General features: G+C 39.1%; 5 protein-coding genes across 8 annotated transcripts; 2 read left to right on the top strand and 3 right to left on the bottom strand.

Annotated features, from left to right (window-relative positions):
• On the top strand, positions 1-4,073 carry LOC100874806 (lipase maturation factor 2). The gene is made up of 10 exons (XM_003700779.3): positions 1-306; positions 621-804; positions 884-985; positions 1,117-1,310; positions 1,395-1,573; positions 1,651-1,900; positions 1,991-2,196; positions 2,290-2,530; positions 2,602-2,818; positions 2,898-4,073. The coding sequence occupies exons 1-10, from the start codon at positions 213-215 to the stop codon at positions 3,175-3,177; spliced, it is 1,947 nt and encodes a 648-aa protein (XP_003700827.1). The 5' UTR covers positions 1-212; the 3' UTR covers positions 3,178-4,073.
• Pbp95 (proximal sequence element A Pbp95) lies at positions 2,601-7,920 on the bottom strand. The gene is made up of 2 exons (XM_012279610.2): positions 7,388-7,920; positions 2,601-7,268 (listed from the first exon to the last, which is right to left on the bottom strand). Exon 2 carries the CDS (start codon positions 7,078-7,080, stop codon positions 4,261-4,263), a length of 2,820 nt encoding a protein of 939 aa, XP_012135000.1. The 5' UTR covers positions 7,081-7,268; positions 7,388-7,920; the 3' UTR covers positions 2,601-4,260.
• Positions 7,921-7,926: 6 nt separating this feature from the next.
• Nak (Numb-associated kinase) lies at positions 7,927-21,102 on the top strand. 3 transcript variants are annotated; one of them, XM_012279613.2, is made up of 13 exons: positions 7,927-8,179; positions 8,585-8,700; positions 8,777-8,910; positions 9,024-9,135; positions 9,220-9,423; positions 9,524-9,627; positions 9,744-9,876; positions 9,961-10,576; positions 10,647-10,995; positions 11,076-11,205; positions 11,509-11,758; positions 11,888-11,932; positions 16,561-21,102. In XM_012279613.2, the coding sequence occupies exons 1-13, from the start codon at positions 8,065-8,067 to the stop codon at positions 18,930-18,932; spliced, it is 4,680 nt and encodes a 1,559-aa protein (XP_012135003.2). In that variant the 5' UTR covers positions 7,927-8,064; the 3' UTR covers positions 18,933-21,102. The 3 variants fall into 3 exon arrangements, with proteins under 3 accessions (XP_012135003.2, XP_012135002.2, XP_012135004.2); XM_012279612.2 differs by having other exon boundaries at positions 11,076-11,214; XM_012279614.2 differs by lacking the exons at positions 7,927-8,179; positions 8,585-8,700 and having other exon boundaries at positions 8,785-8,923; positions 11,076-11,214.
• On the bottom strand, positions 19,863-23,577 carry LOC100881918 (uncharacterized). 2 transcript variants are annotated; one of them, XM_076533201.1, is made up of 5 exons: positions 23,349-23,577; positions 22,978-23,198; positions 21,914-22,382; positions 21,607-21,826; positions 21,390-21,529 (listed from the first exon to the last, which is right to left on the bottom strand). In XM_076533201.1, the coding sequence occupies exons 3-5, from the start codon at positions 22,343-22,345 to the stop codon at positions 21,468-21,470; spliced, it is 714 nt and encodes a 237-aa protein (XP_076389316.1). In that variant the 5' UTR covers positions 22,346-22,382; positions 22,978-23,198; positions 23,349-23,577; the 3' UTR covers positions 21,390-21,467. The 2 variants fall into 2 exon arrangements, with proteins under 2 accessions (XP_003700805.2, XP_076389316.1); XM_003700757.3 differs by lacking the exons at positions 22,978-23,198; positions 23,349-23,577 and having other exon boundaries at positions 19,863-21,529; positions 22,014-22,345.
• Positions 23,578-23,717: 140 nt separating this feature from the next.
• On the bottom strand, positions 23,718-26,096 carry Tim23 (translocase of inner mitochondrial membrane 23). The gene is made up of 6 exons (XM_076533202.1): positions 25,939-26,096; positions 25,673-25,862; positions 24,917-25,166; positions 24,657-24,826; positions 24,454-24,581; positions 23,718-23,837 (listed from the first exon to the last, which is right to left on the bottom strand). The coding sequence occupies exons 2-5, from the start codon at positions 25,737-25,739 to the stop codon at positions 24,460-24,462; spliced, it is 609 nt and encodes a 202-aa protein (XP_076389317.1). The 5' UTR covers positions 25,740-25,862; positions 25,939-26,096; the 3' UTR covers positions 23,718-23,837; positions 24,454-24,459.
• Between the last annotated feature and the right edge of the window lie 46 nt (positions 26,097-26,142).

The raw sequence follows: 26,142 nt of genomic DNA, 5'->3' as shown, positions 1-26,142 counted from the left end.
GTTGTTTCTCCTTCATACGGTACCCGGCAATAGCGGCGTGATCGAAAATATTTCCAGCTGTTGATTATAGACTTTTGATAAATTGGGTGCACATCAAATAATTGTCTGCATTGTATTATGGTGAACTTTTAGTTCTCTTTTTTTTCTATTCGAATGGATACTAATCTTTTGAGTTAAATCGGATAAAATAAAGAAACTACCAAAGCTACACAATGGTTCAAGTGCGATATACTCGTAATTTATTCTTGCGAGGAATGTGTATCATATACCTCTTTGCATTTCTTAGCTTTTACATACAAATTCCAGGTAAATATCTTATAGATTTAATGTTCATTCTAATATTTTCTATTTGCTCTTTCCCTTTTCTCCCCTCTTTTTTTCTTCATACCACGTAAGATATATATTTAGATTTTAATTTTAATTAATGGCTTACTTAACATGTAATGGAAAGAAATAAGAATTACTTATAATCATTAAATATATTTGTTAAATAAATATGATAGTACAAAAATTTTCAGTTTTTATTTATGTTATAGCATAAATAATGCCCTATAATAACATAAATTTAATTTTTATTAACTACTTTGTTTAAAATACTTGCATTTGTTGTTCACAAAAAGGATTGTATGGCGATAATGGAATTCTACCAGCTAGAACTCAATTGGATTTAAAAAATTGTGCACCTATGGCTCACAAGTTACAGCAGAAACCAACATTGTTATGGTTTGCTCCTTATATTGGACTAAATGTAGAATACATGTTGGATGTAGTTTCGCTTATTGGAATTGTTCTCTCTTTTGCTGGGTAAAAGTTTATATTCTTTTCTCTTTTTTTGTTACTTTAAATAATATACAGAAAATGTTAACAAATGATTTTTTTATAGGTTTATTTCACAGAAGTTTTGCATTGCACTGGTATTTGCATTACTTTGGGCATTATATTATTCTTTGTACCAAATTGGCCAGACATTTATGTGGTATCAGTGGCAAGTATCAAACTTTTAAAAATAGTATATATATAAATTTGTAGTAAAAACAATAGACAAACAATATATTATCTGTTAGAATGTTTCATTATTTTTCAACTGCATCTCATGCATTCTATGTATTCCCACAGGGATGTACTTTTATTAGAAGCTGGATTTCTATGCACACTTGTTGCCCCATTTTGGTATTCTCAACATGGAAAAATAAGTACACCAAGTGATGCTGTAACATTCTGGACCGTACGTTGGTTACTTTTCCGCTTAATGTTTTCCAGTGGAGTGGTAAAACTTACTTCTGGTTGTCCTGTATGGTGGAAATTGGATGGTAGAGTATTGAAGTGTAGTAGGCTAATATTCCCTAAATGAGAAGAAGTATCATCATCTTCATAATTTTATATTGCCATTTCAGCTCTAAATATCCACTTCCAGTCACAATGTATACCTACTCCGCTAGCGTGGTACGCGCATCATCTGCCAGCGTGGTTTTTACGGTTCACTACGGTGATCGTTAATGTTCTCGAACTTGTCGTTCCATTTTTATTCTTCTTCCCAAATAGGAAAGTGAGAATAGCAGCATTTTATTCCCAGGTAAATATCGATCGATCGATACGAATACCACTTCGTTATATAACGATCGAAGGTGATTCTTCTTATTTTGATTACAGGTATTCTTGCAAGTACACATTATAGCAACAGGAAACTATAATTTCTTCAATTTCTTAACTATTTGTTTGTGCACTTCTCTACTCGACGATCAATTCTTTTACAAAAGGAAATCTAAGACCACTTCTTTCAATTTTACGAAATATCTTTCTACGATATTGTGTATATTAGTGTATGCAGGAATCTTTTATGGAACGTATGTCTATTATAATCTTCGAATCTCAGATAACTGGACAATCCAAAGCGATATCGGTATGTATGCACTAGTAACATAACTCATTATACGAACGCTTGATGACTAATTAATACTTTCCTTGTTAAAACTGTGATAATTGTTTTCAGGGTTCACACAGGAACAATTTGATCATGTACTGTCACGAATAATCCCGATTTCTATTTATATCGGTGTAATATCTCTTGGTATTACGGTAGCAAATGCAATAGTCGCTTCTTTATTAGCGGTAAAAGGACTGAAAAATAAAATTTTTACGACTTTTGTTACGGTTTTGTATACAGTAGCAGTTTGTTTTATCTTTGCTATAAGTATTGTAAGTAAATGCATATAGAGCGATCAAAAATTTATTCAAGTTGTCTATAACTAAGATAGAAATAACTTTTTCTCTTTGCTTCTTTCTGATCAGGTACCATATTCTACGCTCCATCAAGCACCTAATTCCACGGTACCTGCTCAATTAAAACAGGTGCATAAGAAAGTGGAACATCTTCATTTGGTAAACAGTTACGGACTATTTAGACGTATGTCAGGCGTGGAAGGCAGACCAGAAGTGATCATCGAAGGAAGCGATAACATTGACGGGCCGTGGAAAGAATACGAATTTTTATATAAGCCAGGAAATGTTAATAATTCGTTACCATTTGTTGGTAGGTCACGTTAGACGATTTCTACCAGATAATTTGAGATGATTGATTCAACTTATAACATTTATTCCTAGCTCCTCACCAACCACGACTCGACTGGCAAATGTGGTTCGCTGCATTGGGTACTTATCATCAAAATCCATGGTTAATGTCTTTGGCCTATCGCCTTTTGAGTGGTCAATCCGAGGTTCTAAACTTAATGAATAACGTGGAGAACCCTTTCCGTGTAAAACCACCAAAATATATCAAAGCTAGTCTCTATCGTTACCATTACACCCCATGGAGTCAGTCGTAAGTATTTTTCCAGTCAATACTTCTTATGTTTTATATTCGCTAACATTACCTTTTTTCGTACACGTTTGTTACGCAGGCGAGGCAAGCAAGCTTGGTGGACAAGAGAAAAGATCGCGGAATATTTTCCGATATTAAGTCACGATCACCCGCCACTCATCGAATATTTATCAAAAAAGAAAATTATTCAGGATAAACCAACTTATAAAGTTACAAACGAACCATTGAAACTGTTCCTGGACAGCGTGAGATCTGTGATCCACAAAGTAGAAGCTAGTCTTCTGTTGTGGGGAGTTTTTACAGCAGGTTATGCAATCATCATAACTAACTATAGTAGTTCTGTTTCAAAGAAAAAGTAACTATTTGACTGAGTTTGACGGAAAATAATTTTCAACCGAATAAGTCTGTAACGAAATACGTATACGTATAATGGAAACGGTCATCAGGGTTTAGACACTTCCGTCAGTTTAACGATAAGAAAGCTTGGCTTCTTTTGTCCCCTCGTATGTATTATTGTCGGATTAATGTCGAAAAATATGTTACTTTTAACAGAAGGCTATTACGATTACCCTATGCCAATTCCATGGAGTATATACGTATATGTATCTATTGGCAGTTTAATTGAACGGTACAAAATTAAAAACGTTAACGAATAATTGCTAATTGCGTCGTGTATCGAATATCGCGAAAGAATCATTCGATATATGGAAAACCACAAGATTTATTTCTGTTATTTGTTTTTCAAAAGCCAAGTTTTGGAAAACTTGTTTTGTTGCTTCTACGTATTTAAATTTTCTTTAATATTTACATCTATACGTATGCGTTTTCTTCCTCAGTTTTCCTTGCATATAAACAGTGCATTCACCGCAACGATGTTTTTATATTAACTTTCACCGTTTCAAACTGTGTAAGGCAGTCTCTTTTTACCTAGCTTAAGTTCTTCTGCGAAAATGCAGAAATGCAATAGAAACAAGACGAGTATGGTATTTTTTAAAAAAAACTATAACTATACACAGTGAACCGTACAATCAAACGGTTTATTAGTTTTTCGCTAAAAAAAGGAAAAACAAAGTTACATATACCTACTCTGTAATGTTGTACTGTTGCATACGAATTGAAAGAAAAAGTAACAAGTGTAACTAATACTCTTAACTGTTTACAGAAATGAAATGATGATTGTTTATAAATTTTTGTTGTGCGTATTTACTTTTAATTGATTATTAAAACAGTAATAAATAAACGATACGTTTCGAAATTGACGATATACTTAATCGATAGAATTAATGATAGATTTATTCTCACTTTCAGGTATAAAATTGGTGTACCGTTATTACAGAGAAGGGATACTTCAGTTTCGTATCAGTATCGTACTTGATAAAGGATGAACGAAACAACTATAGAAGGCGAAATGGCCTTGTTATTGGTTTAGATTTTTATTAATTTTATCTAACGTTCGTAACTTTTTTATTTGATAGTTCTAATATATCTGACACCTCGGACGTTTTTCTCTTTCCATGTTCTGAGTTTATGTCCTCCATCGTATCTATCACATACACTTCTGGCAACGCTGTCTTTGACAAACCTATCGGATAACGAAATAATTGTTCTAAACGCGTTTCTAATAACTTAAGGGCTTCTTGACCTCTGTACGAGCGTTGTGCTATACACTTATTTAATCTCATATATTTTTCAGTCGATCGTCTTGAAACTATTATATTCTTCAAACTAGATACAGTCGCATGGGTTGCTTGTATCGCGGGCACATCTTTGTCCGTGGTTACTTCCGTTTCGGAGGTAGGCAACGAATACGTTTCTTCAGGCATATTAAATAACGAGTAATTTTTCTGAACAATTTGCACGCGCGATTTTTTATGTTTATTTTGTAATTTGGCGCACCTACGAGTATCGGGGTCCTTTCTGTCGGATAATTTATTAAACATGGTAATGTGTTCGTAATCCAAATGTGTTGGTCCATTCTTGTTCAATTTATTGCCGTTCGAATCGTTCCTATTGATACTATTATCATTATTGCGCTGATGGTGACGTATTGGAATATTTCGAAGATAACACCATTTATCGCTGGCATTGGTTACTCGAAAGCACCGGCTAATCTTTTGAAACTGTAATTGTTGCTCGTGACCACCAATTTGAGAAATAACGAAATGTGGAGTATCCATTTCTATTGGTTTTTCGAGCAAGAACTTATTATTTATATCTAAATTGTAATCGATGCAGTTATTTGCCACAGATTTCTTTAACTTTACTCGCGAATCAAAAGGAGGAGGCGGTATAAAATAAGAACCTCCTTGTTTATTATGATTTTCTCCGAACATGCGTAAACTATATTTATCTATAAGTTCGCAGCGTTTTTCTTGATCAGACTTCAGTATAGCGTATTCTCTCAACGAACATAAAAGTTGTTGATCTCTGTCATTTAAATCAATAGCAGTGACATTATCAGGTATGAAAAGCTTAGCATTTAATTGTTGTAAAATATCGTATAAATTTTTTGTATCGCGCATTAACTCTTCGCTAGTATAAAACTTAGTCTTCCGAGTAGGTTTGGTTTGTTGCTTTTCATGAAAATATTTGATCAATTCTATATCTACGTTGTTATCATCGACATCATCGTCGTCGTCGTTATTATCAATGTCATTGTCATCATCATCGTCGTTGTCATCATCGACATCGTAGTCATTGTTATCGTGTTTATTGAACGAACCTATTCTATGATCAAACGTATTGTTGCACGATACCTCTTCTGTCTGTGGTTTTTTTACCTCATTTGCATTCAAATACTGCTTTCTACGTAAATCAACCATAGAAATTTTGCCTCTTTTAATGTGCTTCTGCAAAGCAGCGTGCCGATGTCTTAGCTGAGTTCTCGTTTTATGCGAAAATGCTTTAGCTATTCTTGACCAATTTGGACCAAAGCGTGCATAGAGATCCATCAATTTAGAATCTTCTGCAAACGTCCATACCCTCCAATTTTCAATCTGATTGTTGGTTAATGTTTCATAACGATCATGAAGTTGAACAGTTGATCTGTTAGGCATCAATGCTGCAGATATTTTACGAAAGTTTGTACCAAACTTGCTGACTGCATCTTTTAAAAGTCTGTCTTCATTTTTAGTGAATCTACCCTTGGTTAAATAAGGTGCTATACTGTATGTCCATCTGAAATAAGTTTGCTGTTTAGTTCTATTTTGTACCCAATTGGCTACCTCACCCCAAGGAATAAAATCACCAATTTGGAATATTTCCACCAGTTTTAAAAGTCTTTCATCCTCTTCTGGTTTCCATGTGCAATTTTGAACTTTAGGCAATTTTTTAGTAGTATTATACCTGATAAAACATTGATATGCTGTACGATTTGTATCTAATTCTTCTGCAATTTTGTCCCAGTTTTGAAACTTATGTTTCTTCGCTATTTCTTTTAATTTAACATCTTCCAACTTTGTCCAAACATTTTTATTGATGTCAGGATGAAGAAATACATTCCACATAACGCGACAATCGAGTGAAGAATGTATATCATCAAAGTGAATAGATGATATTTTAAACCAATCAAATTCTTTTTCTTTCAATGGACCGATCAAAGCTGAAAAATCTGTAGGGAATGTATCATTCTTCTTTTTGTATTTGATATTGTGGGAGGAATCAACTGATGCATCATCGACTAATTCATCATCTTCCTTTTGAGGGCACAGTACATTCGCATAAGCCTCTTCTTTGACTGCATCCAGCAGCGTATTTCTTTCTTTCATCGTCCATGGACAAACTTTAGGCAGGTTTCTGAGCTGCAGTTCTTTTTGACTTTCCTTTATTATTTCATCTTCATTATTGGTTGGAAAAAAATAATTTCTATCTTTGAAGTAAGGTATACCAGCATTGCAAACTAAAACTTTTGCATCTCCAACTGCGTGTTTCTGTAAACTCGTTTCTATTACTGCCAATTTTTTTTCACATTTCTGAAGCGCAAAGTTTATGTGTCTTTTTAAATCCAACAGAGAAGAGATTAGTTGCTTATTCAAATTCAATGCATCATTACAATCCTCAACATTGTATTCCGGAGCGTCTACTGCATTTTCATATTTTTCTGGTGATGGATAATCTTGAATGGATTCTTCAGAGAGGTTACATTCTTCGAGTTTATTTACTTCTCGGGCAATTTTAAAATCAATTGTATTTTCATGTTTAGGTGAGATATCTTCCACTGACAGTGATTCGAAGAAATCGTCAAAATTTGTTATTTCGTTCATGAAGAATGAAAAATGATTCTCTTATTGTTATTTTCGGTCGATTATTTGTACGCTTTCCACTTCGATCAATATATCCAGATACGAATAGTATCTGTATAAACGTTATGTTAAATGCGTATGGAACGTCAATGAAAAAACATCCTGTTTATTAAAAGGATGTATTGCGAGTACGAGTACAGGTATGTAAGCTGAAACAAAATTCGTCGCACAAAATTGTAAAAAGCACTAAGTGTACATACAACTGAAATATTATCGGAACTCGACGAATCATTCAAATATATTTAATGTTAGAAATCAAAGTACGTACTCGTCGATACAACTGTGAAAAAACGTTGAAATAATTGTACAGTAGTTTCACTGATTAAGATTTTTCTGCTCATTCTTTCTTTTTATCGTTCTATCGTGTGGCACATGTCATCAATATACGGTATATGTATGCAGGTATATGTATATACACAATGAGTGATTCGAACGCGATAACGTCGATCGATTTAAAGACTTTTCGAAGAGAAAGTGTACCAAATAAAAAGTAGAGATGGTTTAAATTGTGGTTTACTTTTTTTTTTACTAGGAGAAGTTGTGAAATATATCATTCAGATGGTAAATATATCGCTTTCGTTTGAATGAATGATAAAAAAATTATGAAAGTTTTGACTGGTTTTGACATTGGACCGGAAGTTGTGCACATATGTTTCCGACGTAGCTCCTGCAAAACGGTGCATGCGCAGTTTGTACGGTCTGAATATGTCGGCTGGATAAAATACGTTAACTGTTATCATGAGCAAAACGATTTCCTTTGGTTAAGTTTATCATCGTTAAGTTATCGTAAAAAACGGTTGTAATTAAAAAGTTTGAAGGTACGGATAACATGAATATAACTGATCGAAGAAATTGAATTGGCCATATTGTACGTGAAAAGATCGAATAAAGGAGGCCTTATGTCAAGTCGGTTCGGTATTGGGAGGGCCGACGACGTGTGCCAATATGAAGAAGTTATTTTCCAAAATCGAAAACACGTCGAAGGAACCCAACAGTTACGTAGGGAAGGTTTTTGTGGTTGGACGTTACACTGTCACCGTCGAAGAAGTTTTAGCCGAAGGTGCGTGTTATCTTCAACCTTGAATATTCATCACCCCTCCTACAGCCTTACTTTAACACTTACTTGATCACTTTTTTTTGCTTTTGATACATATTTAAAAAAATAATAAAATAATAAATTAGACAACAATATCGACAATGACATCAATAGATCATTTAGGCTCGATCCAAGATCATTGATCTAAAGGTTAATCGTAGAAACGTTTGCCGTTTCGTATTTGAAATAACATTTTAAACGCTGGAATGCTTTAAAGACTGCATGAACTCGAAGCAATAACAAATTTACGAGCTTTATATTAAATTCATGGTTGTAAATTTCGGCTTGAATACATTTTCGATGTGTGATTAGTTCGCCGCGATCATGCAATTACTATAATTATGTTTTGATAATACGTACGATTGGTAGGAGGATTCGCTATCGTGTTCCTGGTTAAATCTTCGAGCGGACGTTATGCACTTAAACGCATGTATGTTAATAATGAACATGACCTCAATGTATGTAAAAGAGAGATACAAATTGCGGTAAGTTTTCTAATGGGAAATTGTTTCTTTTACATTATTTTTCTATGGTTACTTGCATTGGTGTTTTTATTCACAGAGTAATTTAAATGGTCACAAAAATATAATAGGATACGTGGACAGCAGTATCACTCACATAGGAGGAGGAGTACACGAACTGTTGCTTTTGATGCCTTATTGTAAATCTCAAGTTCTTCAAATGATGAATAACAGGTGGAAATATAATGTATTTTGATTGAAATTAAAGTGGACACCACAGATAATTAAATTATAGAGATAGAAAGTATAGATGATACAAATACTCACATAAATTTGAACATTTCTAGGTTACAAAGTGGTTTCAACGAATCTGAAATTTTACAAATATTTTGTGATGTTTGCGAAGCCGTGTCCAGATTGCATCATTGTCAAACACCAATAATACACAGAGATTTAAAAGTTTGTCAAACATTGTCCTCAGTTATTATCATGAGAAATGCAAATTGTAATGATTCTTACTGGTTTCTATAAATTGTTTTTCAGGTTGAAAATATATTGTATTCCGATACTGGCCATTATGTGCTGTGCGATTTTGGCTCTGCAACGGCAAAAATTCTTAATCCTAGCATACATGGTGTGGCAATGGTTGAAGAAGAAATAAAGAAATATACGACCCTTAGTTACAGAGCACCTGAAATGGTGGATATGTACTGTGGAAAATCTATTACGACAAAAGCTGACATATGGGTATGATAAATTTGGAGTACCTTTACGTTTACGTTTACGTTAACGATAAAGAAGAATGATGATCGATGAAACAGATTAGTTAGAATTTTCGTGATTTTAGGCATTAGGGTGTTTATTGTACAAACTTTGCTTTTTTACATTGCCATTCGGAGAGAGTACACTCGCTATTCAATCAGGAAATTTTACGATACCGGATAATTCGAGGTTTGTGCTGGTACATTCATTGATTAGACGTATCGCTCGAATTACGTATTGTTCGCGCGCCATGTAAGTAATATGATAAAAGGAAATTATTTCGAGTAACGTTTCATTTTGTATAGGTACAGTAGAAATCTGCATTGTTTGATACGTTATATGCTCGAGCCGGATCCTGATATTCGTCCGGACATTTACCAAGTTTCCGTGATCGCTTTCCAAATCCAGGGCAAAGAGTGCCCTGTGCAAAACTTACATGTACGTATGCGCTCGTTTGTTCACGTAATGGTGAATGGATAATAGTGAGTGTACCTCTCGATTAACATTTGATTAAATTCGCAGAAAGCTTCGATCCCTGTATTGGAATCGTTGGTTTGTCCACCACTGGAGTCTGAAAACCTAAAGAGATCATCATTAGTGAAAACACCAAAGCCAACTCCGACACCGGTAACGACAGTAGAGGGTACATCGGTTACACCGAGACAACGACCAAAGGGGCAGGTCGTAAGCGCAGGCCCTATAAGTTTAAGCGGTCAGATAGTCAGCCAAATATCTGGTCAGGGTAGTCAATGTTTGCAGTCACAAGCTTGCGCGGGAAATTCGATAGCATACGTTCAAATGAGTCAACAAGTTGGTTCATTGAACGTACCGTCTCAACCGTATTTAGGACAAAACATTCAGCAAAACATACAGCAATCGGCGATAGCAGCGAACACGCAAGCAACGCAGCCGTCACTGGTTCAGGTTTCGCCGCAAATTCCAGCAAATGGTCAAGCCGTTCCGCTGGTACAACCTTCTCAACCGCATCAGGCACAGTTCGGTCAGCCGTCCCAGGCTTCCGTGGTTAGACAGCAGTCTCCCGTCACGGTTCAGGATAAAAAATCTTCGTATTACTTCGACTCCAAGTCGGGCAAGAAGGTGGACGAAGAAAATCTGGAAGCGTTGTTCCCACCATCGGGTAAAAAATTTATATGTCGAAGAGTATAACTAGGGAAGAATGGTAAATGTGATCGATATTTCCACTGCAGGGTATCCAGATCCATTCAAAGAAGATGATAGTCGAGCAATGCCACCACCTGCAAAAATACCACCCCCCGTAGCTCCTAAACCATCTAAGGTCTTACCGAAGGCGTCCAATATTTCCGTTAATTGTCCCCCACCAAAGTTGACATCCGTTACTCCGCTAACTTTAAAATTAAATACCACACCGGGAGCTAACAAGGGAACTTGCATTACGCCGCCAACTTTACCTAAACCAGTAAATAAAACCGAAAGCTTGAGTCAGAATATCAGTTCGAGCGCATCTCCACCAGATAGCCCAACATTGATCTCCGCACGGCACAGAAGAAACGTGAGCGATACGAGTGCTTTCAACAAGTAAGTTGAAGCAATGACAATATCTTTGTATCTATCAGAAATTTATTCTTACGAATGTAAATATGTAAACGTTTGTACAGAGCATTTGCAAGCGAAACGACTCAGTTTCTAGCACCGTACGAAGCTTCTGTGAAATCACGATCGGACGATGTTGCGTCTCCCGAAGTTGTTACCGATGTAAGACCTTGTCTAGGATCTAGCGCCTCACATGTACGTATTGTAAGTACACGAAGCGCAAAGATTTATCTTTTATTTTTTTATTATTTTAATTTTGTGCTATTATTTTGTTTACTATCGGGTAATCCATCCTTGTACACACATATCTATTTAGTTGAATTTGTTGGATTTTATATTTGAACACACATCGTCAATATTATAGTTATCGTAACATTTTTGTTGCTTTTTCCTTTTCGCTTTGCAATATTTATTTTGGAGATACGCACAGAAAAGAATACGATATTGTAACTTTGAGAAAAAAGGAAAGAAAGATGAAATAACGACACTTTGAACTAGGGCGAACTGTCGAGCGTAACCACAACCGAAGGAAGATCGTTGAGTGCGGATGTTGCCGCCTGGAATCCATTCGAGGACGTTCAACCTTTTAATCAGTTAACGGAAGATCATATTTTCGGTGCAGAATTTGATAAAATTAGAAGGGGAAGCAACGCGAGTACGAGTGGCGTAAAGAGCCGTGAAAGTCTCGTTATGACATGTACAGAATTACCAGAAGATCCGTTTGAGTCTGCGCCTTTCAGTTTGCCAAGTAAGTTTCATCTAGAGTATCGGATTGTCCTTTCGATATTTTTTACTTGGAAATTTTCTACACTTGCTTATGTGCATGCAGATATGTCGATGAACTTGCATGACTAATAGTTGAATTATTTTTTAACAGAAAAGAAGAACAAAATTGGATCGAAGACGGCGGCACTTGCTGGAGGTAATGCATAGATTGCTTCGTATACTGTCTTATTCCATTTTTTTTCCAATTCTTAGTTTTATCTCGTTTACGAGTCCGTGTATATGATATTTCCCAAGTAACCACCTAAGCATACGTATAATCGATGTTATTTTATCTTTTTAATTTTCCACCAAATAATCCGTAGTTAAGAAATTCTCAGGGCTGTATAATTTTCTACTGGTTAGTTTCTACTCGTTTTCGTTTCGCGTAGATTACGTTTATTCGAGCGTTGCCGAATGTGATATAAATATGTGATTCGTGAAACGATGTATCGATGCATCGAGAAAGAAAAGAGGAGAAAAAAAGAGGATGATCAGAAGTTAGAAAAATATTAAGAATATTGGTGTTCGTTAGACGTTGACGACGTGGCGTCGGGTTAAGTTAAGATAAATCGCGTCGTCGAGTTAGCGTTAGGTGAACCGACAGCACGGTATATGTACCGTGAGTCGCTCCCGTAATTGGCGCGACACGCGAATATTTCAAAAAAGGTTATTCAAAACCGAACATATACAGGCTAGTTTGGTTATTCTTCGCGTTCGCTCAAAGATCGATCATTAGGATCGATTATTACGGATAACGTTTACCTCGATGCCGTTGCGCACGATTATTTTCCTAGTTATTCGTTTATTCCATACATGGAATAAAAATGATTTAACGTACGAAAAAGGTGTAGGGTGTAGGGAGATACGCACGTACACGTTAACGCGCTCGAAGGCTGTTGATCGAAATAACGTTTAAGATATCGGATAACGTCCGATTAAGTTAGGTAAAAGATAATTTACAGTTCGAAAGTGAATAGCGAATTTTCAAGGACCTCATTCTCTTTCTTTTTTCCAAATTCCTTTAGTACATTTTTTTGTATAAGTTACCAAAGATGTAGATAGATACTTGTAGGCGGTTGCGCGCGTTTCATTTCACATAACTTGTACATATTTACGTTTACATGGACAAAGATGTAGCAGAACGAATAACGAACAATATCGTGGTTAATGAAACGTTTAAAATCGGATAGGCAACGGTGATTCGAGCGTTGAGAGAAAGAAATATTCAGCTGACAAATTATACCTCGTACGAAAAGAATTCTCCGGAGGTAAAGGTGAACGGTTGTACGTACGTTCGTAGATGACAAGAAACGAGAAGAAAAAGGAAAAACGAAACGATATAAAAAAAATTTGCTAGAGCGTGGTAATAGTAATACGTCGATACTAAGATATTCTTCCACGCGTTAGAAAAAGTTTTTCGATTAATGGTCGTTCGTAAATCGCGTGGACGTAGTACGCGTTACTGGTACACCGTTTAAAACCGGATCTTTTGTCGGTCCAAGTTCCACGAACGATATATCGTACGTAATGTCTTTATTCAGCCAGGTTGTTTCGAGAAACGATCTTAAATAAAAGTAGATTTTTCATCGGATAGGAAATCGAAACGATGCGTACGGTTCGTTGTTCGTTCGATCGAATACCAGAGACTCGAACCCGTTATCCCGCCTTTTTTTCTCGTATTTCGAAGGAAACGTTTTCTTTCTTCTTCGACGCGAACGTTGAAAGAAAGTCGACGAAGAAGGAAAACGTAACACGGCGTATCGTCGTCGCGTTGCCTGCGTCGATGCGCGCGAGTTGCGTACGATGCACTGTCCGGGTAATGTAACGAGTTGCGCTCCTATATAATAGAGATAAATTATAAATAAGGTATAATTTTATTCAACGCGTAAAAACGCATTTTCATCGTTGCGAATGGATATTTTATAAAAATCGAACGACGAACAAGAAATTCACAATGATGATGGTGACGGTGGTGGTGATGGTGACGGTAGTGGTGATGGTGGTGGTGATGACGATGATGATGGTGGTGTTGGTGATGGCGGTGATGGCGACGACGGCGACAGCGACGACGGAGGGGGTGGGGTTCCAGATTAGTAGTGTCGAAGAGCGACTCAAGATAGAATCAATGATCTATCGATTAATATGTATCTACCGTTTGTACGACGTCGAACATCGTCGAGCGATTCATGGATTAAGCGGAAACGAAGTTCCCTCCCCCTCGATGTTCGTCGCATTGAAGCGTTAACGCGCGAAGGCGCGAAAGGCGAAAGAGGAAACTCGTCGATCGTTTCCGTGACAAAATACGTTTTCGAATATCGTATGTCAACGGATCGAAGCTACGATCAGATTACATAGTTTCGTAAATAAAATCGCGTTTTCGACGCGTGCAGACGCTGGACTGGTCGCTGGACGAACGTTGGACACACGCACGCGCGCATGCACATACACACTTTTTATTTCGTTAATTTTTATCTGTTACGTTGCTCTTTACGTGCACTGTTAAATTTTCACTGTCCTACGTACACTGTTCTCGTCTAGACTTTTAATTCTCTTTCATTCCTTTCATTTCATGTGTCTCCGTGTAGTCGACGAATCGCCATAATATGTCCCGCTTCTTGTTTAGATAAGAAAATTCGTCCCGATGGATCTTTCGAACGCGATTTACGAGTTCCGATCACGAACGATTCGCTCTCGCACGAGGCGGGAGTGCGAATAAAACGATCTCGTTTTATCGCGTTGGCTTCGTAATTCACGTTTGCATTTTCATCGGCAACGAAACGCTCGTAAATCATCGACGAGGAACTAGTAAGACGTAAAACGCAAACAACGATAATAACGAGGAAGTAAACTCGCGTACGCAAAAGGTATTTCGTTATCGCACGATCGACGATCGAACAGGACAACGAACGTTTACTTCGATTCGGTGTTTTTCTCTGCCGATCATCGCTGTTTCTCTAAACTTGCGTGCTTATTCGTTTTTACCGTCTGGAACACCCTAATGAGTTTGGGAAGCGCGAGCGATTAGTTTTCCTTTATTTCGTAAGCGCTGTTCGTTCGTTCGAACCTACGTGACGCGAGAAAACGAGTTTTCACGATCGCCTCGCATCGTTCGCCTCCCATCGTGTCTCCGTTTCGTGCAAGATTCGATCCTCGTACAACTTACGACGATACGATACGATACGCAAGAGTTGGTACGATCCGCGATCGTCGAGTGTTAGGGTAGCAACCCTTTCGCAGCCGTAAATTTAAACGGAAACGCGGTAAGCCGTGGAACGACGCGTTCAGATCGGGGACACCGAACGGTCGTGCGAATCGAAAGAGTATCGTAGGAGGCTGACAATCTTGGACGTATTCGCTGTATTAAAATAATAATGTTACGGCAATAAACGTGTATATTACTTTATGGTATATATGGGATATTGTTTTTTTTTATTCTATCGAATTCATCGAAAACGCAGCAATTCTTTGTTTCTTAAGGAGTTCCGCGATTTTTTTTTTCCTTTCTTCTGTTCCTTTCGCAGGCATACACGCGCACGCAAAGAATGGTCATCGCGTGCTAGTCACGCGCTGCTTCGATACAAAGATCATTACTGCGTTTTTTCGCTTATTACCCTTTGCTCCCTAAATCTGATTAGGACTGTTCCAGACCATGTACGGTGACGGTGCGTAACGGTGGTGGCGCTAACTAACGTCGTTGCGAACAACGAAAAGTGGCGAAACACGGGTGGGAAATGCGCGAGGGAGGGGTGGAAGGAAAGCAAGAAAAAAAAGAGACCGGCGAAAGGAAACGATATCATTTCCTGGAAAAATCGTAGAGGGTGATAAGGAGGCAATCGATCGTAACAGACCTAATCAGGTTCCTTCATCTCCCGATTTCTTTTCTGCGAAGAAATCGCTTCGAATTAATAACCGATCTGCTTTTAACTGCCTTGGGATGATCGTTGTTACAAAGTTCCTGGCCCAGCGAGAAATTACAAGTATCGATAAAGTAACGTTTTAGAAATCGTCGCGCCTGAATCGAGAATAGTTTAGCAAGCAGTTAAATAACAAGTTCCGGCGAGTACCGCGCGTTGGGTAAGTACGAGACGCTTTCGAAAAGCGTCTGCGATTAGGAGACGATCGATCGACTCTTTTAGCCTCCTTTTAAACGAGTTTCGTTTCCGAATACATGAGGGTCAAAGCGACGTGAACTCTCGTTTCTCAAAACGTTTCGATGGATCGATCGAACGTCCGTTCCGTTCTGTTCGTAAGTACCGGCTCTTTGTATATCGGAGTACCAGTAAATCCGTCGTTTCAAACCGCACAGGCGCGATCCTATCTGCGAGTCGATATTTCCAGTCATTTTTACTGTGGATCGGTATGTACACTCAAGTGGCAAGCTTTCTTTAGATAAAGATATCTATATTAATTGACAAATTTTTAACTGATAAATTATCGTATTTCTAGATTCGTAAATTTTCGAATTATCAAACTTTGTTAGACCCCGATATCCTCAAACATTATTAGCTTAAACCTCGAGGCCTCCAAATTAAAAGTACAGCAAGCGGCAGGTACACTCGTATTTTCCATTGTCAGATTTGCTCTTGACTGTACATACGGCTTACGTCCGGTCGCGTATCGAGATCAGGGTCGAAAGGTGAAGCGGTATCGCCGCGCGTCGAACGCGTCGCTCCGCGAGATAGCGACGGGTCATCGCGTCGTCGCGCCGTCATCGAGCGCTTGATATCGTAAAGCGCGTAACGTAAAAGCTGTTATCTCGCTAACAATGGTATTACATTTTTTCAGGCAAGCCCGTAAACGGTAGATCGAGAGTAGCTTCAAAGCAATGGAATTCGAGCATCGAACGCGTCGAAGCGGACGTCGTAGAAAGCCCGTTGACGGGGAACGCTTCCGTTTCTCCGCGGTTCGTTCGAGCTCCCATCGAGGATAGATCCAAGTACGAGAAATTGTCGTTCGACGTTGGCGAGGTCGACTCGAGCGACAGCGACAGCGACGAGGACGCGTCGGAAAAACGAATCAAACAAAAGAGGAGGAGGACGAAGAACGCGTTGCGTAGAAAGAAGAAGACGCAAGATGCGAGAAACGCTTCGATCGAGGACGACGAATCGAACGACTCGATAGGTTCCGCAAGTGATTTGAGAACGTTCAACGACAGCGAGTGCGACGATGACGACGATGCGCGGGACAATATCGTTCGAGCGAACGGCATCGACGATAACGAGGACGAGGAAGAAGACGGCGACAACGATGACGATGACGACGATGACGACGACGCGACGCGTGAACGCTCGATAAGCGGGCGAGAAATCTGCGACGGAAGTCCGATTCGTCGCGTGGATTGCGATTTCGTCGGTTCACGAGAACACGATAGAGCGAAAAGGTCAAAGAACCGTTATCGATCTCAGAAATCAACGACGCAGACGGACACGGATCCCGTGGTTGGACACGGCTACGGAGAGAAACCTCTCTTGCTGGACGACGAGTTAGATCCGGAATCGAAAATCGAACGATCGGCTGTTGATCCGTTTGTTGGTTGTCGGTATGATTCTAGGTTCGCCTTGCCGAACGACAACTGCCTCTCGAACAACAACGGCGCCGGAGATTGCAGGATGAAGTTTGGCAAACCTGCCTCCTGGAAACTCGAAGAGGACGTGTTTGCTCTGGCTCCGTTTCCGAGGTCCGGTCAATCGAGGAAACCTATCGGACAGCGCTCGAATTCGAAGAGTACCTCGCGCTCGTCGCTTGTTTCTGCCTGCGGTTCCACGATCCCCGTTGCGCCTTTACGCGTCGACACTAAGTCGTCCTCGTCTAAACGTAATTTTTCTCCGAGATCCGTGAGAAGCGGAAACATCGCTATCGAGGAATCCCGCGAGAACGATTATTCGACCGGAGAGACTGAACCCATTCCGAACGTCTATCGAGTCGTTGGTCCGCAAAAGATTGCGACCGTGGAGCAAGGTATATCGGAGAAAAAAGAGAAAGTAGAGAAATTAGAGATAGAAGAAGAGAAGCGAGTAGAGAAAGAAGGAGAAAAAAAAGAAGGAAAGGAGAAAGAAAAAGTAAACAAAGGGAACGAGAATAGAGAGAAAGATTTATTTGGTTCTTCTCCGTTCGGTCTAAACGCTTTTGTAAATCCTTTCAATATGGTTTCGAATCGATGGCCAGCGACAACGACAACGACCGCGGACACGACGACGGCGACAACGACCACACCAACGACAACGACAGAATTGAGAAGTCGAGAAGCATCGCGCGACGAGGACCCCTCCGAAGCTTCCGCCGATTCGTCGGTACGTCTGCGATGTACCGAGCCGCGCAGATCGAAGGAAAACGACTGGCCAATCGGTGGAACGACGTCGAACTCGATGTTTCTCGGTGTGGCTGTAAATCGTGGTCGAGCGTCCGGTACGGAAACCGCGGAGCGAATGGAAAGCGCGCAAAGTTCGAAGGATCTGTTCGGTTCCGTTCCTTTCGACGAATTCGCGTCTTTCCGACCGAACGAGCAAAAGAGACCGACTTCCGTGCCGTTTTACTCCCGATCCTCGCCAGATTTCCTCGAGGACGGTGTCCGCGCGACCTCCTCGAACACTGCACGTTCCCCGAACGCGTTCATCGTCGGATCGGCGTCCGAGGCTGGTTCGATGAGGCGAGCGGCGTATTCGATGCAACCGATTCGGCGCGCCACTCGAACAGTTGTTGAACCGATCAACAATGTGTCGAGGACGGACGTCGTGTCGGACGTCGTTTCGCCGGCGTTGGCAGCGTCGCCCGCCTCGCCGGAACCTCTGGTCGCGGACGACGCTCCGAGGTTCAAGAAGGACAAATTCAAATCGGACAAATCGAACAAGTCGAACAAATCGAAGTATCGTTTGATCGACGAGTGCTCGTCCGGTGGCGACATCGGCCTCGACGCTGCCGTACTCGCCTCGAAGCTGTCTCACAAACATAAGTCCGCCTGTTACAAACGAACACCGAGAACGAAAAAGTGTTCGGTGGTCACCGCGGCGGGGTTTAGCAATATGAGTTTCGAAGATTTTCCAAGCGACGAGAACGAGGAGAAACGGCTCGGAAATACCGGGGTCGCGCCGTTCGAAGTGATCAGGGAGTCGGAAAAACGATTCGGGTCGTTGAAAAGAAGGAGCAATCCGTTCACTTGAGAATAATGCGCGCTAAAACGAACGACGAAATATTCGCGATCGCGCGATTATCCTTTGCTTGCCTTTCTCTCTGTTTTTCCTCACGCCCTACGCCTACGCCACTGCACCTTATGCTTTTACCTTTCTTCTCCTTTCAGTGCTCTTTCTTTCTCTGACGTTACCTTTCGATCCAAGTAACGGTACGCTCGATCCACCTTTCTTGCTATTTTCAAGAATCGAAAGGGTATTGCAAAAATTTTCTATTTTCGTTTCGTTTTTTTATTTAAGTATTTCTTTGAAACGCTGGTTTCAATTGTTACGCATTTTTATAAAGGCTGCGATCGCTGTTTGTCCAGCAAGTAGGCGTTTAATGTACTTGCGTGTACAACGTTTTAGAATACCGATCCAAGCTGGCGAAATTTCCGATACGCGAGAAAATAAGAAAAAGAAGCGAAGGAGAATTAAACAAAAGCGAAGTGTGGGCGTTCGCGAAAAAACTCGCGCATCTATTTTTGCAGCTATAGACGTTTCGCCGTTTATACTTTAAAGTTTGTAGATTTCTACCATATGTCGCTATGATTCGTCGGTTCTTGTATGCGGAACAATTTTTTCTAAGAGAAAATAACGCATTAGCTATAGACTTACAGTTCTCCGAATTTGGCGGAGCAACGCAGAGTAAATGAACTGTCGCGTTTCAATTCATTGATCGATCCGTCGTTAATAATTTTGTTTAATAACGAAGCCGTTGCTGGTAAGCTCGATCGAATTCTGAAATGGATCGACGCGTGACATCGTGTTGTGTCGTAAAAAGTATACGACTACTCGCTCGAAACGGATCTTTCGACGATCCGTGCTTCTTTTCTCGTTTTAGTTTTTAAGCTTGTTACCGGCACCGTATCCGCTCTTGTACAGGGGAAGAGCAGGAAAATAGGAAAAACGATTGCGACAATATTATATAAATATCTATGCGATTAATATATTTGCATATATCTAAATATTATATATAAATATTCTGATACGCGTACAAATTCAGGTACTTGGTGTACGGGCGTGTATACCGAGGTGTAGGGATGCGCGTTTACGTTAACGAAAAACGTAGATGTTAGTCGATAAGCATTTAGGTGCCTTGTTTTCGTTGAGCTGAGTATATTTCGAGCTCGCACTCTTTTTTATCTTTTAACGCGCGAACAACGGTATTACGAGAGAAACGGTCAACGATTTTCTTCGATTTGGTTCCTATGCGTAGCTGGAAAAGTTGAAAGTTTCGATCGCGTGAACCGTATCGAGCGAGGCGAACGGAAACACAAAGGTCGAATAAAAAACAGAGTAAAAAGAGAATACGACGGGAAAGAAGAAATCGTCTTTATGCGTAGTCATCGGACAGTTGTTAGTTACGACGATAAATGTTTGAAGGGGCGATCGAACGTAACGCAATCTTCTTGCGACGATCTACGTATAAAAAATGGTTTAACGATTACAAATATATTCTGACAAAATGTTTGCAGTATTTTTAGGATAAAAAACAGGTGCTGTTTCGGCAAACTTTATTCGTGTATCGCTAAGAAGATAACGTTTTATCGTTTCAGGAAAAAATGCGTTAAGCGCTGTTTGTCACGGTTAGGTGCACATTCCGGTACACATTCCGTACCGATTACTTATTTTATACATATATGTCGTTGTACTCGTTATTATTATCTTCATCATCATCGTCATCGTTTCCGTTTACACATTAGTTTCGAATCTTACTTAAACGTTGTTACTGCCTCGACACCAGATATTGCATTACTTTTGTCAACCGGTGTTAGGTACATACAGTTGGTATTCGTTGTTGTTCGGAAGCTCGGAAAGACTCGTCCATTTAGAATATTAGCGCGGGAAACTAAAGCGTTTGAAATTGTCTGGAATAACGGTCATGGATGTTTCGTAGTCGGAAAAAGCACGTTTCCGTTTCGTTCCGAGACCGAGAGGAACGCGTCGATCGGTATGTCGCGTCGCTTTGAATTTCTTCGACGCGCACGATAATTACTTTTCGAACGAGAAGAACGCATCGGCGAACCACATCAATTCCGTCGATTATCAATCAAGGTGTCGGATGTTACGAGAACCAATTCGTCGTACGGAACGTTTGATCGTACGATTCGAGATTCATTGATTTAATAAATAGAATTTCGTGTAAAAAGAGAAACAGAAATTGTCTCGAATGTTGTACTGACGTTCCACTCTCTGCAGACCCTCCATTTCCTCTTCCTTTTAATCGACGACGAAGCTCGCGACGCTAACGTGCCTTTCCGCGTGTGCATACATAAATTCAAAACGCATAAAAGATTCGCGCGCATACGTGCCCGTGATGCCTAAAATATTTTGTTCGTTTAGCGACCTAGAGATCTCTTTGCAGAGATTTACTTTTAACAGCAGCGAAGCTTTTTACGTGTCATAACGATATTGATTAACAGTACGAGCATCCAGGCGACAAAGTTGAACCACGCGGAAACGATCGCAAATCGAAGACCCAAACCGGTGTCAGCCTCCTTCCTATTTTCCCAGTTACCGTTCGGATCATACTGTAAATAATCCATAAAGTCGAAAATTGCTCCGCACGAGAGTCTCTGGTGTATCACCTGTAGAGAAAGATAAGGAAAAGAGAATGCGTTTGCGGTCGATAAATCGTACGTTGGTTAACGGAGGTATAGCCTACCTCGGCTTCGCGACCTCTCGAATCTAAAACTTGTATCAGCCTTCTCCTGTAATGCCCGCAAGTTTTGTAGTAACCGTCGGTCGTTACGACCGCGTGTGCCAACGATAAACAGCAGAGTAAAACCGCGAGAAACACGCTGGGTATCCATTGCTTGTACGGACTTCTCCTTTTCGACCTGACCACTACCGTCGGCGTCGCTTCTCCGTCGATGTTCGAGTTTCTGTACAAAAACACTCGTCATGTGGCGTCTTAACGCTACTCCGAAAGTAACGCGAACGTTCAGACAATGTTACGGTTCTTATTCTACCTGTATCCACTTTTCTAACTTAATCTTCCACCGTGTTATGACGAGGATATGCGGACACGTACGGAGCGGTAGATATAAATTCGCGCGAACGTATCCGTACCTGGCAACTTGGTCGTACATTCGTACTGGCTCCTCTAAATTTCTACCGACGCAGCTTCGATGTCCGTGATATGCGCCGAGGCATATACCGATCAAAAGCGTCGGAATCAAGCCGTATACTCCGAAGTGGCAAAGCTTCGCATCTCCTCCCATGAACGTTCGAAAGGTATTAATACCGTACAATATACAACCGCAATCGATGCTGATGCATACGTTCAAGATCTGTGCCCAGTACTGCCAAACCGCCGCCAAACAGACCAACGAGATACAGGAAAAGATCGCGGAAGATACGTATAGTATGCTGAGTACGCATTCCGCTCGTCTTTCGTTCATCGCGTTTCTGTTCCAATTTTTGACCAGACGATTGGACCTGAGAACGAATACCAATTACTACCGATAGCGTTACCTGCTTCTTCGTTTATCCTTCGATCCTACCTGATCGTCAAAATACTTGTTTTATTTTATTTTAATCGAACGAAACATCTGAAACCTATCGTCGGAAGATACGATACGCGTGGAACATCGAGTTTATAAAAGGATCGATCGTTCGCGCGTCAAACCGTTCGCCGTCCACATAAACATTCCTCGTAACTATAGTCTTCTCGACGTAGTTACTATTTTTATCCTTTTTTTATTTCCCCGCGAATTCTTACGTTTTTATTACGGTATAATTAATTTATCGGTTACTCGCGTTACTAGTGGTCAACTTTATGTGAACTGAACAAACAATTCTTTCACGCTGCGTCAATTGAATTAAGACGTGTGGAAACGTACGACCGATCGATCGTTGATCAATCACGAAAATACTTTTCAATTCTTTTTCTTGTTTGTTTCAAAAAGTTCGAACGGAACTAACGGTACGAGATAGATCGTAGTCCATGAATAAATTCACTCGCTCGTAATTAAAGCCACGCGTTTTATAGTCGTATCCAAAAAAATCTAAGGATATAAAGAATATCCCTTACCAGCTCGATAATATTTTAAGACGTATAGATTCACGAAGAACAGGTTCTTTGAACGGTAACTCGTTTCCGAAACTCCTATACGTATTTTTCCTTCGAAATATTACTTTCCCACTGACTCCAGAAACCTTGGCACGTAAGAACGTTTACGCGTCTCTGTGAACACTGCGTGTTTCTTGTTCAAATAAGCCGTAGATTTTTGTCGATGCTCGTCGATGAAATATCTACGAACGCCAAAAATCTTACACACAGCAAAAAAGAAATGTTTACTCGGTGCGTATTCATCTTGTTATTTTTTCTATTAAATATTTATATTTTACAAACACATACGCATGATACATACATATGTGTGTATATATATTTTTTGAACCTACACTGCAGTAACTACGACGGCAACCACTTTGAACTTTCTTTGTCAATTACGCAGAGTATTTTATTGTCCACACCCCTTTCTTTGTGTCTTCTTCTTCCTCTTTTTCACCGCGATATTACTAACCGAAACCAGCACGATCAACGCGAAAATCAAGAATAATCAACGGCGAAGAGATAAACTTTGATAAGATTATCGACCGTTACCGAGGAGATAATAATCCAGGTATTACGAACTGTACATCCCGCTTATGTCGTTCTTGACATGAATAAAACTAAAATTAGACTTCTCTAGAATCCAAGATAACATAATCGCTTTTCCAACTTTTGTTACTGATGTGTTATGATTGTTTTTATTTATATCGCGAACTGACTCTTATTTCGATAAATCCTTTATTCTAAACAATTTTCTAACTAGGTATTTTGTATAACAAAAACATGTCGGGTTCGTTGTAAATTGCTACCTTGAAATTTCCTATAGATTTCATTTTCATCTGTAAATAAGCCAAGAAAATCATATAAAGAAGACGCTCATAACATTACTCCAGAGCTGGATAAAAACATAAGAAATAGAAAATAGAGCCTGTCGGATATTTAATTGTATTCACGGACGTATAGATGTCACTCTTCTTTCGTACCGCGCAATGTTTATCATTGCGTACAGCTACTGATATGTATTACATGTAACATTGTTGAAACTTACGTTGGCGAATTATGAAATATACTCAAACACCATCAAACGGACAAAAGATATAAATAATATATTTTATTTTGTAGCTTATAAATATAGGTGACAATAAAACATTTTTATTTTCTTCGTCAAACTATTTACATTATTTATCTGTTATAATTTTCTTTAAAATTCAAAACACTATACCGATGCGTGTCCAAACAATTTTACCCAGCTCTGATTACTATTGCCAATTAGTAATATTAAATTAAGAGAAATTAGTAATAAATATAAGTAAATGTGTTTTACACGTCGTAGTATGTTACGGTTCGGAAATGTTTTGCAGCGTTTAATGGTTAATCGTTAGATGAACGATAACGATTAAAATAGAAATATACACCGATATTTCGAATAATTCATCACAATGTTAATGTACATACATATTCCTATGCTGCATTAACGTTACGACGTTTCATTTCAAGTAAGGCATCACGATTATTCCATAAACAGTATAGTGATGCTATTCCTAGTCCTACGCAACCACCTAATGCGCACTTTCTTAGACCAGCTAAAAACATTAAATGATTATCTTTTCTATTGTTCTAAAATGTCTACGTATATACTTGTATTAGTTAAAACGTACTTGTGGATTTAAACAATATGCCTGTTCCTGTTGCTGCTATTAGAGTATTCACAGAGTCATCTGTTCCTCTGGCCCAAGATAAAAGTACACCAAACCCACTATACATTACGGATACTATCCCAAATGTATTTGCTAATGCAGAACCGCTTTTCATAACATGATTAATTAATCTGCCAAAGAAAAATCATTTACTTTCATGCTGATCTGCTCTATTGGTATAACTTCTCTTATTTACCTTAAAAATAAATCAAACTACGTACTGAGTCCTTCTGAGTTTGCCAGTTTGACCAGCTAAAGCTGTCGCTTTCATGCCTCTGTATAAACCAGTTGCACCACCAATACCAGCTCCTATTATGCATGCTGCACCAATCTGACTAAAAGCTAACTCAAAGCGACCTCTTTGTTTCGCTGCACCTTCTGGAAATATGTATTCTGGCTGGCTTGGAGGAAGGTGCGCAGGATCAAAATTTAAGTAAGGACTAAGTGGTGCCAATCCTTGTTGGGATGTAACTGAAAAAGTGATATATAATACTACCTAGTCAGTTTTGATAATATTTTAAAACATTTATTTATACTATCGCTACTTTTGCATAATCGCTATAGTTATACATGCATTAAATAAATTTAAAGATGTTTCGCAATCGATATAAACAAAGTATTGCGATCATTTGTATTCATATTATCGTTAAAGGAAAATACGTCATCACAGTATTACTGCACAAATTAACAGTTTTTTGACTAGAAGCTTGCATCGTTGCAGAATTATGTTATTTAAAAAAAATATCTTCGTGCTACAGTGTTAACCCATGCTCATTTGAAATAAGGTTATGTTTGAGTAACAAATTCATCAAGTACATAACTAATTACGCTACAGTTAATCTTTAACGCCCAATGTTGGAGAGATACCGTAATTTTCGAACAATGACGACATCGTGATACGACAATCATTCTATTTTTTGTTAAGTTATAACTACGTTTAATTCAAGTATATTACAAATCGCTCTATTAAAACTTACCTGGTATATTTAAATTACCATACTTTGAGGTGTTGTTCGTTGCGTTATCGTTTCGGAAGTCTATCATTTTTAATATATAACTGGTAAAATTTTAATTTGTTTAATTATGTCCTAGTGCACGCTCGTGAGCAAACCGATACCGGGTTTGCACGTTTCCACAAATCGATCTAGGTCTTTGACTCTGAGTACTCTGAACATGTCGAGAATAGCTGAGATTAATTCTTCTGTTCATTTTTTCTATACATTGGAAATTAGTTAAAACTTACACTATGTAAATTTGTACCGTTGCTCAGAAATACTCTAACACTGCAGAATCAACTAATAATACTCCGAGGTTTTGAAATAACTTTGTATATATATGTGATTATTAGAAATATATCTCAGAAATTTATTCTTCCATATTATCGATAATCGATTTCATATATCGTTGAGTATCTCGTACACGATCAGTCCGCGCATCATAACTGAGT

Source organism: Megachile rotundata, chromosome 7, assembly GCF_050947335.1.
Source record: "Megachile rotundata isolate GNS110a chromosome 7, iyMegRotu1, whole genome shotgun sequence".
Classification (NCBI taxonomy): Eukaryota; Metazoa; Arthropoda; class Insecta; order Hymenoptera; family Megachilidae; genus Megachile; species Megachile rotundata.
This window is presented reverse-complemented; position numbering and strand designations above follow the sequence as displayed.